The following is a 15,182-nucleotide window of genomic DNA, read 5'->3' on the forward strand; positions in this document are numbered from 1 at the left end:
GTTTGAGGACATTCCAGCAGGTGAGTTGATGATGAGGAAGTGGAAGGAAATTGCCGATTCTGCTCTTCTTAAGGTGACTTATAACTACAATAGTCCCCACCTTTAAGAGGTTTCATTAAGTTGAACTTGGATGGTAGCAGTGAAGGTAACCCAGGTCCATCTGGTATTGGAGGTGTGTTCAGAACGGAGGAAGGAAAATTTGTTGCTTTATTCTCCGATCCAATAGGGGTGGCTGATGCTCTATGAGCTGAAATACTCTGTCACGGAAGGAATACAGAAAGCAAAGGACTTGAATATTCGCAAGCTTTCAATCGAGGGTTATTCAATGTTGGTGATTAGATGGCTGCAAAAGAGATGGAGGTCACTTTACAATGAGTGAAAAGAGATGTTAATTCTTTTGTTGATTTTCTAGCAAAACAAGGGGTAGGAAGAAATCAATTATTTTGGGCTTGTTAGCAAGATAGAAGTTGGGGTTAAAGGTTCAAAATTTGAATATAATAATAATTTTCCACAAGGAATGTATTTTATTATCAGCATTCTCCACAAGGATCATCATAATAGTATCCATATCAACTTCACCAGATTCATTTCCTTCCATGCTGTTTTAGAACATACTAGATGAAATTTTGGGTAGCGCCCAAAAAGAATTTAATATTGCTTTTGCATGCAAGTAGTTTAGAAGCAAACACCAGAAATTTCTTAAGGGATCAAATAAGGGTTCACAAACTCAGGAATAGGTAGTGAAAATGCATACCTTGCTTCATAGTTAAGTAATCTAATACCGATAGCCGAAAAAAACAGGGGAAAAATTGCATGATCATATAAAGATCCACAAACTCAGAAACTGTAAACTTGTTGTGGAGATTAGGACGAGCAAAATTGACTCAATCCTTAACACAGAAGTGTCAAGGCTAAAATATCGACTGCTTGTTCCATGTAGGAAGTTGAACCATATGAACAGAAAATGATATAAAAAAAAGCTTAACAAACTTTTTTTAAATACTAACAAAGCTTCAATAATGTTCTCAAATGATAAGGGAGAAATACGAATTCTACTTTATAGTAGCATGCAAGGTTTACAGTGGTTTACAAATTTTTTGATCAAGCCACCAAACTAGCATGTGTAGAAGCAGAACAACCTAGAAAAATGAATGCTGATATTAAGATAGGTATTCTTGGATATACTTTTTACAAATTAGAAAACACAACGAACCCATCAAATCAACTGGCAACTCACATAGGCACCATATAAGTCCTAATCCCCCTAACCATGGGATAAATGCCCTTCCACCAGACATGCAGACAGGGTTGTCATGCAGTTCACTGCAAGAATTCGCCTACAGAAATGATGAAAATTAAAAGCATACCGGTTAAGCACCTGTTTGTCTTGAAACTTTCGAATCCATAAATATCCAGCACCCCAATTAAGAATTTTGAATCAGGATCCTGACCAATTGAACTATTTATCTTATTCACAATCCTGTGAAAACAAGCAGCAAACAGATAAATCACCCTGAAAATCCAAAGGCCATTGACTAAGGTTCATGTACAAACTGAAGAAAAATTAACAACTAAATTCTCCCTTAAGTATTATAGAATGATATTGGAACTTACCAATCAAACAGTCTTGAATACACAATCTTGGCTAAAGCATCTCTACTGAGAGCAGCAGAATCTGGATCAAGACATTTTGTTATAGTCTCATCACGGGTTACAATCACTCTTTTGCATAAAGAGTCTTCAAGAGCCTTCTCATCACACCTAAACAAAACTTGGGGAATTAAAAACTGCATTTGCTTTCTTCTCTGAATATTTCCAAACAAAGCACATAAAATAACCAACAAAGTATATCCATTTAAGGAATTCAGAATAGTTGTCATTTACATAAAAAGTTCAGCAGCGGTTCTAAGATGGAAGCGAGATTTTTCATCTTTTGGCTCAGATGAATCCATTTCCTTCCCTTTCACAAACTCAATGTTCCCTAAATGAAGAATTGCAGCCACAACTCGGAAGATTGCATCCTGAAAAATAATAAGGGAAAGGGAAGACAAATTCATTATAAAATGGTACTTTTGAAAGCTCAAATTCTCTCGAAAAGACAACTCCCTAGTAAAATTACCTGCTCATCATTACCGATTCCAACAATATCCATTGCCCTTCTAGTTGCAATATATTCCTTTGAATCATCTACTCCATCCAGCTCATAACAATTTGATTGATTCAGATAATGGAATGTCCTAGGGTTTCCCAATTTAAGCCTCCCAACATCCTAACAATGGATGAAAAAGATGAGCATACAAAAAGATATATAGGAGTTTATAGAAACAACTGAACCATTGAGAGAGCAATAAATTACCTTATAAATTAAATATGAACACCCACCCACCCCCCACCCCCCCCACACACACACCCAGCCACCCACCTAAGCAGTTCAGCAAGCATGGATGGCACTGAACCTTTTTCTCAGGTATATGGAATTTAGTTTCTTATAGCAGCTAACCTCATATGCCAGTAAGAAGCATGCCAATGGCATTGATAAAAGTTGCCTGCACATGAAGTGATTTTTCCACCCTGAAAAATAGTTTCTCGGCCATTAAGGAGTTCACAACCTCCTATATAACTTTTTCACTAAAGGACAAAGTGTAAGTCATTTAGTTCAGCCACTTTGGCTGTTCCAGACAGCACCTAATTCAGCTCCCTATGGGAGAACTTTGTTCTCTAAAAGTGTGGCTCAGAAAATTGAGCCAAATGAACCCAAATTAATCGTTGGTTTCCGATTTGATTTTGAAAAAACCTTAAGTTCAAATTTCAGACAAGGTTTTAAATCCTAGAACAGAAAAATGCAGCCTAAAAATTGGGTCCTGTTCAGTCAATTTGACTAACTAGAGCCAAGAAACTAATATGTATTCTGAGTCCTGCTGGCCCCATTTCTGCCTTTCTTCAAGGCACTATTAGTCAGATTTAACCTGTCCCCTCCCAAGCCATACATGATACAATGCACAATGAAAAAAGAAATCAGATTAAGTCATTCTAAAGTGGATTAAGATTTACTAATAAGGTGCTCAAAATATAATGCATATTCAAACACCTTGAACAGAAACAAGCAAGTAACTGAATAAGCAATACTTTTTCTATAGGCCCCATTTTTTCCTCTCCAAGGCCCTTATGGTGTAAAAGGTAATAATGAGGCAGCACAACTGTTACGACCCATTGGTCCCACATCGGTAGTATGGGATGCTGTTGTGGGGTGTATATGTGTCTGGATTCCCTCCCTCTAACAGGGGTGAGTTATCCTAAGGCACATAACAAAAATCACCTGAACATTATTACTCAGATTTAACCATGTCCCCTCCCAATCCATAAATAAATAACAACAATTCACATAATTTAATTCTAAAAGTGGATTAAACTTTACTAATAAGACGCTTATGATATAACGCATATTCAAGCACCTAATAACAGAAATGACCAAGTAACCAAATAAGCAATAATCTTTTATGGAAGTTTGAAGATATGGCCCTAGTTTTTGTGTAGCATGCATATACATGTGTTTATATATTCTAAAGAAAAGATCATGGTCCATTACCTCTGGTGGTGCAGCACAAAGCATGTAGAAGCAGTGGTAATTTCTCTCAGGATCAGACACTTGACAAACACGAGATCGCTCTAGCAAGTAGGTTCTGATGGCAGCTCCTGAAATTCTTCCCCGCTGATCAAACTGGATCTCCACAAACTTACCAAAACGACTTCAAGGTCCAAATTGCACAATTTAGCATAGGCTTCAAACCAGTTTAAAAAAAAAAAAAAAAACAAGCAAACAAAAAGTGTATACAGTTTAAATTTCTTGAATTGTATCAATCACTTATAGCAAGAATTCCCCACACCTTGAATTATTATTTCTGACAGTCTTTGCATTACCAAATGCTTCTAGAACAGGATTTGACTGCCAAACAAACAGAAGATAGAATAAACAGAAATATCTAGAATTGGTTTGAGCTCAATACTCAATATTGGCATGATGTCAAAATCAACTATTGAACAACTTTGTTTGACTAAATTATAAAATTCCTTTACCTCTAATACTTGCTGTTCCACTGTCCGCCCCTCGGCTGCAGCTCTTCCTCCAATATATGCAAGATAACGCATAAGCATTTTTGTGCTTTCGGTTTTACCTGCTCCACTTTCTCCACTTACAAGAATCGATTGACTTATCCCCTCATTCATCATCAGTCTTTTTCAACAGAAATTACAATTTTTTTATACAAATGAGAAATCTCAAGTGATTAACATAAATGAGACTAAACCCAAAGTTCAATTAATTACCTGTAAGAAGCATCAGCAATAGCAAAAGGATGTGGACTCAGCTCACCAAAGGCTGCCCCTTTATATTGCTCCATCATATGATTATCATACAAATGAGGTAGTCTTCTAAAAGGATTCACAGCAATCAATATATTTCCTGTGTAAGTCTGGAAGAAACATTTTGTGGGTTGGGTTAGTTTCAGTGTATTAAAAATAAGCAAAAGGGTCAATTGGAGTAGCAATATTCTCTAGGAAAATGCAAGGATCTTATTCTCTGGTGCTTACATAAATTTCATTGATGTCATATCTAGTTCTCAAATTATGCAGGACTCCTGGTTCATGCAAATAAGCTAGTTTTGTCATATCATCCACACCACATGGCGGTGCTTCAGCATCTTTGGCATAAACATTGGATGCTTTAACAACAACCTGCAACATAGAGATGCCAATTTTCCACAAACCCATGGGAATAAGAAAGTAGCAAAGAACAAGCAAGGGAGTAAAAAATCCACTTAAAGACAATTAGCATAGAAGGTGGAATCTCAAAGCTAAATTCTTATGACTTGAAAAAGTGAAGGCAAAGAAACAAGGTTGCTAGAAAAAATATCTGCCCTTAGAAAACAACCGAATTCAAAGCAGATAAGAAATTAATACCAATGAATAGGACAGTTACAAGGGAAAGAACTAGAATCAGATACCTAAACAACTTCACACCTTATATCAACAGCAAAAGAAACAATTTGATTGGAGTAAACACTTAACTCAGAAAAGTTTAAATCCTCAATTTCCAAACAAAAGCACCATAACCCTAGCAAGAGCACTTACCGTTTTCCCTGATGTACAGATGACTGTAATTTCTTCACCATTTACCTGCACAACCTCCCCATCTATCCAAGCTACCTCTGGATCCACCACCCAAACAGGGGACCCAACCACAAAAGCAGCCTGCAGAGCCAACAGTGTTAGCTAATCAGCAATTAAGATACGATTTTTATATAAGTTGAGAGAGAGAGAGAGATGTATACAACTATATTAAAACAGTAGCTGTCCAAATAGCAATGCAACCAATACTGTGGAAACAAATGCAACATTAGAAATCATATGATGTAACAATCTATTGCTTCCTAGTATCACCACCTAAGTTCACTTTTTATTGTTCATGAGTCCTTTGATAATAGATGAAGTAGCTCAACTGAATGGCTTCTTGCCTTGTCTCTTAGAGGATAAGCCATTAAAGTATCTTATTACATGACCATCTACTAAAAGACAAAGCAATAAGTCATTAAGTTTGGCTACATTTAACTGTTATCAAAAGGCCCCCAAGTTCAGGACATTCTGAGCTTCTGACCATTGACAAAGACCTACTAAAGTTTGTTATTGCATTAGGTTAGCCTGGTAGTTAGTACATCCAGTGCAAAATATTAGTTACCATACACCAGTTATGTACAACAAAAAGTAGTGAGTTCAACAAATATCTTGAAAAATGAATTTCTTACGTAAAGAATGAATAACTCAACAATATAATCAGAGTGCTAACTAGGATTGTTATTATCAAATGCCAGAAAGCTAGCTAGTTCAAGTCCGTCTGTCAACTCTGTCCCTAATCGCACCACTTGATGTCATTTAGCATGTATGAAGTTCCAGAGTGGTTAGTTTGGTCCTTGTTCCCCTTGCAAGCAAGCAAAGAAGTAAAAAATGGATTTTGAATCCAGGTCACAATATCAAAGTAACTCGTTCACTTTATTACATAGAGCAGAAAGAGACTGATCAAAAACCCTGTAGAGATGAACTAGACACATACATAGCAAATTTTTGTGAGATGGTGCAAACTCACTGGACCTACCAGGAGGATATGATACATGCAGTTTCTTTGTAGTTTTAATATTGTGATTAGAGCTCTACCAGACAATTTGATATCCAATGTGGTTGACCAGACATTCCAGTTTCCACATTTTATCCCACGGCCATTGAAACTTTTTATCTGAGTAAAGCCATTGTTGCCAAATTTCAGACCACAAAGATCATGCCTGTTATCAAGCTAGTTCTTAACAGCTTCCATAAACACGATAAATGACGGGTTGAATCTTTCTGCCTCCCAGTAGGACCAGTTAAAAATATCTATAAATAGCAGTCCACTAGTATTTGAGTTTGATTAGAAAATTGAACTGAAAATCTCCACTTCTGTTCATTAAAAGTTAAGTCTTGAAGCTCCTCCGAATATCCTCCCACCTACTCTCTTCATAGTTAACTCAGATCGACGGATTAGAGTAGCACAAAAATACAAATCCACTAAATTATCATCAAATTACTCAAAAACAAGGCAAATACAAAACAACCAATCGAAACTGAAGGCTTGGAAAGAACAAACCAAACGAAATCCACAAAATTCCAGAACAAAATTGCAGGCCCATACCATTTCAACAGAGCTCGACCAGATCGGAACCTCAGCTGCTTCTGGATCCACAACCACACCTTCTACCGCCGATCATGCAATACCCCAAATTCATCAATTTCTTCACCAGCCCACCAAAAAAAGAGCCTAGAAGATTCAATCTTTACCCTCTTCGCCCTCTTCTCTTCCCTGATTCTTCCCTCCTCCGTCTACTCCTATCCAAACCCAATGCCGAAGATTATACCTTTGCTCTCTTAACACCACCAAACCTGTCAATAAAACTTCTCTTCTCCGAAGAATCTAACAGTAACCATAAATAACAATAAAACCAACAGCCAGAAAAAGGCAAGCGGCGGCAGAGGGTGATGCGGTCACGTGGGAACTGTTGTTATCGTCGCCGGCTAACGTCTTCGTTGCAGAGGCCTCACAGCTAGAATCGATCGCAGCCGCGTAACCCTTCACCAAGCTCGATCGCCGAATACCGGCAGAGCCTGTGTGAAGAAAAAGAAACCCTGCAACGTCACTCCTCTACTCTTCCTTTTCACACCAGTTCCCCTTCTTTCTCCCTCTTGTCTTAACGTTAAAATCAACATTAATTACGAACTTCCGAAACTACCCCTACTCTTTCATACAAACTGTCTAGCTGTTACTCTTAAACTCGTCGTCTTAAGTACCCTACTTGTTTAATTAAGGGGAACCGATATCATATAACCGGGATTCTTGGAATCTCTGTACATCCATCCTCTCGTTACAATGCACCAACACCAACCCTTTGTGATTCAGATTTCCTCCGGTATGTCCAATAAATCATAATCATGACGCCATCCTGTCGAGCACGTGGGACCAGATTTGAAAATTCCGTGCTGTAGAACGAATGCACAACACCTTATCATTGTAGAGTGAATCGAATCTGTGTACAGCGCAGTAGGTTAGCAGCACGTGAAAACCTAGGGCATTATCAAAATTCTCCGCCGTAAGCACGGGTATTTTCGGAAAATTAAGAAACTGTAATTAACTCCCGTTCCTCGGGTCCCATCGTATCGTACGCGACCCAGCCTGGAGCGAACTGTACAGTGAGTGGGATTCATCAATCGTGTCAACAGCTTGACGGTTAAGATCTTCCCTCCGTATATCATCGAAAAAAACGGGCCCCACGTAATTGTCCAATCCGCACCGTCCGGACACTTTCTTCCGTTGTCGGGAAAATACTTGTGAGCATGTTCTTGCGCGTTTTTGACAACTTTGTCTCGGCGCATATGAGGACGTGTCGCGAACGATAGCATATAATCAACGGCTAGTGTTTTATACTTTATTTGCGGTGCATTTCTATCCGTTGGATCGAGAAAAGGGCAGCTGTGGGACAGACAGGGACGGCTCGAGGTTCACCACCTAACTCAACCGAGTCAACTAGAGTTAGGATTTAGGGTTCCGGGGTTCCGTTAGACGCGGAGCTGATTCCCGCGTTGACAAAGGACAGAATTGGAATTTGGAGAAATTTTAGATAGAAGGAAAGGTATGGTTGTAAATGTTTAGGCATGTTAAAACCGTCTGATTCGCACCTTTCATATAGATCCTGATCCAACTGTTCTAACAAGATGATGGACAAAAAGCTCTCCCTCCAGGTCCAGGCACAGGCGAGAACATTGATCCAGACCGTCGGGTTCCCTTTTGGCCTTTTGTTCTAACTTCTACGGATAGAAAATGAAACATAACATCGAGTGAACTTGTATGATTAACGAACGTAATTTAATTTAACGTCTTCGGAAGAATCCAGTACGGCATGGTATACCGTATACACATAAAATCCACGCAGGCAATTATTATCCAACAGTCATTAAAGGCCACGCCTCATTTTCTGAACGGCCGGGATTGATTGGTCCAGGTATTCCGGAACTGCAAATGAAGAAGCAATTTGGGTGGGTCGGGCTGGGAAATAGTTAAATTTTGAATGTCTGAACTCTAAACTGGGCCCAATGACATTGAGAGTTTGAAACAACCCGACTTGGAGGCCTAATGATAGCAGTCGAAAAACTACGTCGCTTTGTGTCGAACAAAGTGGGACAACGCTGGGGCCTGGGCCCTGGGGGGATAATTCGGCCGCTCCTCACGTTTGATAAACAAGTTCAAAACAAGACTCCCGCCGGCCCATGAGGTAAGCCCATGGTATCTGACTGTAATTCCTGGCCTCCCTGTAGACCCAGATAGCTACGATTATGATTCATGCCCTTTTCCAATGAATTTGTTGGTATCTAAGCAAAGTGAACTAAATCCTGGTAGGGTGCAAATGTGTGCTTTTCCGAATTCGGAGCAGGAATCGAATATGGATATAGTTTACATTCCAATTGGATGTACATGCATTCGTACGTGGAGCCAGGAATTTTCTCAAGCGATAATGGAGAATGGGACTAAGGCAAAATTTTCTATATCGCGTTCATAGGAATTATTGTCCATTTCATCTCAAATCCAACCCAAATAGTTAGATTTGAAGTTTCCCTTCAAATTAAGGTTGAGTTAAGATTGTGGTATTGTCTTATCTGACCCAACAAAATAAATAAAGTCAATAGTAAGTCATTCCAATTGGAGCCCAACCTAAAAATCCAATCAATCAAAATAAATCGGATTGATCCAAGGGGAGGAGTATTAGCCCAACCTATTTGTTTCCTCTAATATATAGAACCACCCATGACCCCAATAGCTTAGCTTTGCCCCAAGATATACTGAAGAACAAAATTAATATACAGACCAAAGTAATACAATTACTGGAAAATGCCATTATGAAGTTTAGGGTTCGATTATGATATCAGAAAGATATAATATCTGAAAATTTTTTTATCAATCAATTTATATCATAAACATGATAACCAATCCGATGTTATTTATCAAAATTCATGAATGAGTTTTAATTGATCAAAACTCTTTCCATACCATATCTTTCCCGCATCATGGATTTTCCGTGAAAGGGTAAGTTTTGGGTCATAATAGTTGCAATGATGGAGAAACCTCAGGCACTCATTTCATGGAGGTCAAAAAATGGGACACATACCCATACAAGGTGGGATTGTGTGACCATGATTATTTATTTATTTATACACCACTTGAAATGAACAGTGTTTTCATTTCACGCCGGGGCACCGACCTGGCCGACCTGGATCAGCCTGACACATGATCCGACCTGGCCGACCTGGCAACCCATAAGACGCCCACCGATGAACCATAACGGCATATCCTGCGAGCTTGGTAGCTCACCAAGGAGCTCGCCAAGGAGCTCAGTAGCTCACCAAAGAGCTCGCCAAGGAGCTAGGTAGCTCTCCAAGGAGCCAGGCAACTCGGCAAAGCTCGCCACAAGCAGCTCGGCATAGCTACCCCGGGCAACTCGCCACTTGTAGGGTAGCTCGGTACAGAAGAGTAGTTTGGCGTATCGCAAGAAGATCTCCTGCCTGACAACCTGGCCCAGACACCGACCCGCCGACTGACATAGGCACCAACCTGACAACCTGGCCCAGACACCGACCCGCCGACCTGGCCGCCTGACACAAGCGCCAGCCTAACAACCTCGAGGAGTTCACCACTGTACCCCGGTTCTGACGGGAAGTGACGAGTCTTACCGTTTGAAGGCTTTTCACCAACCTAACCCGCGAGGACACCACTATATAAGGACTCCGACCCCCAAAGCCAAGGGAGAGGGAAAAAAGGATGGTAACCCCTACTCTCTAGCTCTCCCATTTCTCTCCAAGCTCTCTGTAGTCAGAATGCTAACTTAGGCATCGGAGAGTCCCTGCCGGGAAAATACCCCTGGGTCCTCTGATTCAGTTCTCGCAGGTCCCTCAGCTCCCACCGCCTACAAAGGAGAGGAAATCACCTCATGCAGAGGGTAGTCGGGTTGCGCTGCACCAAGGAGTTCCACCATCCTCTGAGTTGCAAGCTGCCTAGGAGCAGGCCAAATGACAAGTCCACCAGGGAGTTTGCCACCAGGGAGCTCGCCACCAGGGAACTCGCCACCGGGCAGTTCTCCACCAGGGAGTTCGCCACCAAGCAGTTCGTCACCAAGTAGCTCTCCACCAGGCAGTTCTCCACCAGTGAGTTCGCCACCAAGTAGCTCATCACCAAGGCACGTCACCACCAGGTCAAATAACGAGGTACTTAGCCAAAAAAATTTATACATCACAAAAATGGTACGAGACCAGAAACGGTTACATCATTTGGCATCGTCTGTGGGAAACGCTTCAAAAGGCCTTTCTCTCTAAACTCTTTCAGTTTTTTTTCCTCATTGAAACAATCCAACGCTCATGGCTTCCTCTAACACGTCGGACGAACCACGGAAATGGATAACTCTAGGGAACAACCCCAGCTTCCTACTATTTGTATCGGACAGTTCACCGTCCCCCTCTCAGCGAACGGAATCCCCAGCTTGAATGTGCTCCTCACAATGGCACCTGTCATCGCCCCACTCCCTGCTACAGTCGGAATGACGTTCACCGAACCTTCGGTCGTGCCCCCAGCGGCCAACCCAAACCAATTGGAGGACCTGATGCAGTGTATGAGGGCCATGCAGGCTCAAATGCAACAGTTCCAACAACTTCAGCTCTATCAACAACACGTACTGCACCAAGTCTCCCAGTATCAGTATCAGCAGCAGTTCCCCCAATTGCCCCAACCTCAGCTTCAGCAGCCTCAACTCCTGCCTCAGCGCCCAGCCTCGCAGCAAGCCAAGTCTCGCTGCCAGAGCGAGCACCCCTCCGACCGAGGAGAGGCCCCCCAAAATCTCCCAAAAAATCAGGCCTCCCCCCACGACAAACGGGAGAGACCGGCTACCCCGATCTCGCCGCGGGCGGACAAGTCGGGAGGACCTCGGCTCGACAGGTCTACGTCGCCTCGACAGTCAAAGTTTGGAACCCCGATCCTTGAAAACCGGTCCGAGATCCTAGCAACAGACTCCAAGCAGTACCCCTCTGTCCACAGCCATCACCAGCAGACCGGGCTACTCCCTGCGCAAACCATTTCGGACAGCGTAGAGGTGAGCAGCACGAACGCCGAGCCCACCAAGAAGCAAAGGCGTCGCCGCCGAGCTTGCCGATCTGTCACCCGCGATTTGCCCGAGCTCATGGGCAAAGAAGAGGTAAGCTCGGCCGAAGCCAAAGCTCCCCTCCTCTCGGTTCCGTCCCCCTGTCTTCCGAACTCCTGGCAGTCCCAATGCCTAAGGACTTCAAGCTCCCCCCTCTTGACAAGTATGACGGGTCGTTCGACCCGAATGATCATGTAGATAACTTTCAGTCACAGATGCACCTGACGCGAGCCAGCGAGTCGTGCATGTGCGTGGCCTTCTCCACTACTTTCAGGGGAGCAGCCCGCACGTGGTACCGGAACTTGGCACCCGGGTCGATAAGAAGTTGAGCGCAGTTCGCACAAGCCTTCACGTCCCACTTCGTCACTAGCAAACGGTGCCCGCGAACAGAAGAAAGCCTCCTCAACATAGCACAAAGAGAGGGAGAGTCCATCCGGAGCTATATCAAGCGGTTCAACGACGCTTGTATGCAGATACCGCGCCTGGACCTCGCCGTACGCCTTCCAGCAGCCAAGAAGGGCGTGACGCACAAAGAGTTCAAGTGGCACATGGTCGTCAACCAACCCACGACCATAACCGAGTTTCTGAAGCTTGCGGATAAGTTCATAGCCACTGAAGAGGAGATCAACCAGAAAGGCGAGGGCGCACCCGAAAAAAGAAAGAGAGAAGGAGAGCCATTCAGTCAAGGGGACAGCCGAAGAAAAAAGGAAACAATTCGGGGGGTAAAGCCGGGTCAATTGTTCTGAGCTCCTGTACCGGACCGAGCTGATTACACCCCACTGAACGCGAAGCGGGCCGAAATCTTCATGGCGATCAAGGACGCCCTGTACGTGAAGTGGCCACCCCGTCTGAGGGGGAATCCCAATGAAAGAAATAAGATTCTGTATTGCAGTTTTCACAAAGACCACGGTTACAGTACCGAGAGTTGTAAAAACCTCCGCGACGAGATAGAGGAGCTCATCCGTCGCGGATATTTGAAAAACTTTGTACAAAATAATAATAATAACAATAGTAATAGAACAGGTCGGCAAGGGAAGCACGCTAAAGATGCTCCCGAGTCCAGCAGCAGGCCGGCCGAACAACCGCAGAGGCAGCCTCCAGAGGAGAGGCCAGTTCGGGGGACCATTCACATGATAGTGGGAGGTTCGATCATTGCGGGTTGCACTTCAACAGCAGCTTGGACGTCAGTTCGTGAGACTACCTGGGAAGAGCAGAACCCCCCAAAGTGGCCGAAGACGGGAGACGCAATTTTCTTCACAGAAGACGATGCGCGAGGGGTCCACTATCCCCATGATGATGCACTCGTAATAAAACTAAGAATCAACGACTTCGAGGTCAGGCGCGTACTCGTGGACTCAGGCAGCTCAGCTGACATCCTTTTCAAAGTTGCATTCGACCAGCTTCAGTTGCAGAGGAGTGACCTAAGGCCTACGGACACCCCTTTAGTGGGCTTCAATGGAGAGGAAGTCCGCCCCCTTGGGAAAGTAACAATACCTGTAGAAATCGGCACATGACCTTGTGTGGTCAGATTCGAACACAACTTCCTGGTGATAGCGACCCCCTCCCCCTACAATGCCATAATAGGTCGACCGATCACCCATGTCCTACGGGCGGTGGTCTCCACTTACCACTTGGCTATGAAGTTCCTAACAGACTTCGGTGTGGGAGTAGCGCGGGGCGACCAGCTCGAGTCCCGCAAATGCTACGTTGCCGCCCTGAAGGGGAAAACCAAGGTGGCCGATGACCTCTAACTAGAATGACCCACAGAGCAAGGCGAAGAGCGAGTTGCGCCCACGGAAGAAACTGTTGCGGTCCCGACCTCAACAGCAGACCCAGCTCGGACGCTTCAGATCAACGCTTCCGTCCAGGAGCCCTACGATCCGAACTGGTAAGCTTTTTACTTCAAAATTTAGATATTTTTGCATGGTCCGCGGCAGAGATGCCCGGTATAGACCCCGAACTCATAACTCACAAGTTGAGCACTAATCCTGTAGTTAGGCCCGTTAAACAAAAGAAACGCAACCTAGCCCCGGAACGGTGGAAAGCGGTCGACAAGGAAGTCGAGAAGCTCCTCGCAGCGGACTTCATAAGAGAAGTCCACTACCCGAGCTGGGTAGCCAACCCCGTCCTAGTAAAGAAGGCCAACGGCAAGTGGCGCATGTGCGTCGACTACACCGACCTAAACCGGGCTTGCCCGAAAAACTGCTTCCCGCTCCCCAGAATCGACTGTTTGGTGGACGCGACCTCAGGGCATGAGTTGCTAAGTTTCTTGGACGCCTATTCGGGCTATAACCAAATCAAGATGGACCCGACGAACGAAGAAAAGACTGCCTTCATCACGGAATTCGGCCTTTACTGTTACAAGGTAATGCCCTTCGGTTTGAAAAACGCAGGGGCAACCTTTCAAAGGCTCGTAAATAAATTGTTTGCGCTATTAATCGGTAGAAAAGTAGAATGCTATGTAGACGACATGGTTGTTAAAACTCAATTCTCACAGGAATTAATACAAGACTTGCATTCTGTTTTTTAAATTTTGCGTAAGTTTAATATGAGATTGAACCCAAACAAGTGTGTGTTCGGTGTGACCTCGGGTAAGTTCCTAGGATACATCGTTAACCAGCGCGGCATTGAAGTCAACCCGGATAAGGTTAAGGCCATCTTAGACATGAGACCACCCCGTAAGTTGAAGGAGGTTCAGAGGTTGAATGGCCACAAAGCCGCCCTGAGCCGCTTCATGTCCAAATCGGCGGACCAATGTCTGCCATTCTTTAAGGCAATCAAGAGCAAAGGGTTCGAGTGGACCCAAGACTGTCAGCTCGCGTATGACGAGCTCAAGAAATACCTCGCTAGTGTTCCGATCTTAACCCGGTCCGAGGAGGGCAATGTTTTAGAACTGTACCTCTCGGCGAGGGACGAAGTGGTCAGTTCAGTACTAATAAAGGAAGTAGATCGGGTCCAACGACCCATCTATTATGTTAGTAAAGTATTGTAGGGAGCAGAGACGAGATACCCAGAGATAGAAAAGCTAGCATACGCACTGCTAATTGCAGCTCGAAAGCTCCACCCGTACTTCTAGGCTCACACGGTTATCGTTCTCACTGACAAACCTCTAAGGCAAGTCTTACTTAAGCTCGAGGTCTCTGGTCGGTTGACGAAGTGGGCCGTTGAGCTCAGCGAGTACGACCTCCAATACAAGCCGCGAACTGCCATTAAGGCCCAAGCCTTGGTAGATTTCATCACCGAGTGCACATTCAGTTCTAAAGCCCCTAGGCCGGTTAAGCACGAGACTCCCAACTCGGGTGAGCCCGAAGCTCCTAGGCCGGTCGAGTCCGAGCCCCATGAGGTAGTAACCAGTGTGGCATCTCTCCTAGTTCGGCCAAGCCCAAGCTGGGATGAGGAGCCCTGGATCCTTCACGTAGATGGCTC

At 43.9% G+C, this 15,182-nt stretch overlaps 1 protein-coding gene across 1 annotated transcript in view; it reads right to left on the minus strand.

Moving 5' to 3' along the window:
- Window positions 1-7,239, minus strand: part of LOC104587632 (myosin-6-like) — a 47,195-nt gene extending 39,956 nt beyond the window's left edge. The window contains exons 1-11 of the mRNA XM_010245323.3: window positions 6,716-7,239; window positions 5,128-5,247; window positions 4,588-4,731; window positions 4,324-4,469; window positions 4,075-4,231; window positions 3,885-3,943; window positions 3,587-3,746; window positions 2,120-2,269; window positions 1,885-2,021; window positions 1,615-1,761; window positions 1,379-1,480 (exon numbers count right to left, since the gene is read on the minus strand). Of these exons, the coding sequence (XP_010243625.2) occupies window positions 1,379-1,480; window positions 1,615-1,761; window positions 1,885-2,021; window positions 2,120-2,269; window positions 3,587-3,746; window positions 3,885-3,943; window positions 4,075-4,231; window positions 4,324-4,469; window positions 4,588-4,731; window positions 5,128-5,247; window positions 6,716-6,718 (1,325 nt within the window). The 5' untranslated portion in view covers window positions 6,719-7,239. The remainder of the gene's footprint in view (window positions 1-1,378; window positions 1,481-1,614; window positions 1,762-1,884; window positions 2,022-2,119; window positions 2,270-3,586; window positions 3,747-3,884; window positions 3,944-4,074; window positions 4,232-4,323; window positions 4,470-4,587; window positions 4,732-5,127; window positions 5,248-6,715) is intronic.
- Between the last annotated feature and the right edge of the window lie 7,943 nt (window positions 7,240-15,182).

The sequence above is a fragment of the Nelumbo nucifera genome, chromosome 1, assembly GCF_055504915.1.
Source record: "Nelumbo nucifera cultivar China Antique chromosome 1, China Antique-T2T, whole genome shotgun sequence".
In the NCBI taxonomy this organism is placed as follows: domain Eukaryota; kingdom Viridiplantae; phylum Streptophyta; class Magnoliopsida; order Proteales; family Nelumbonaceae; genus Nelumbo; species Nelumbo nucifera.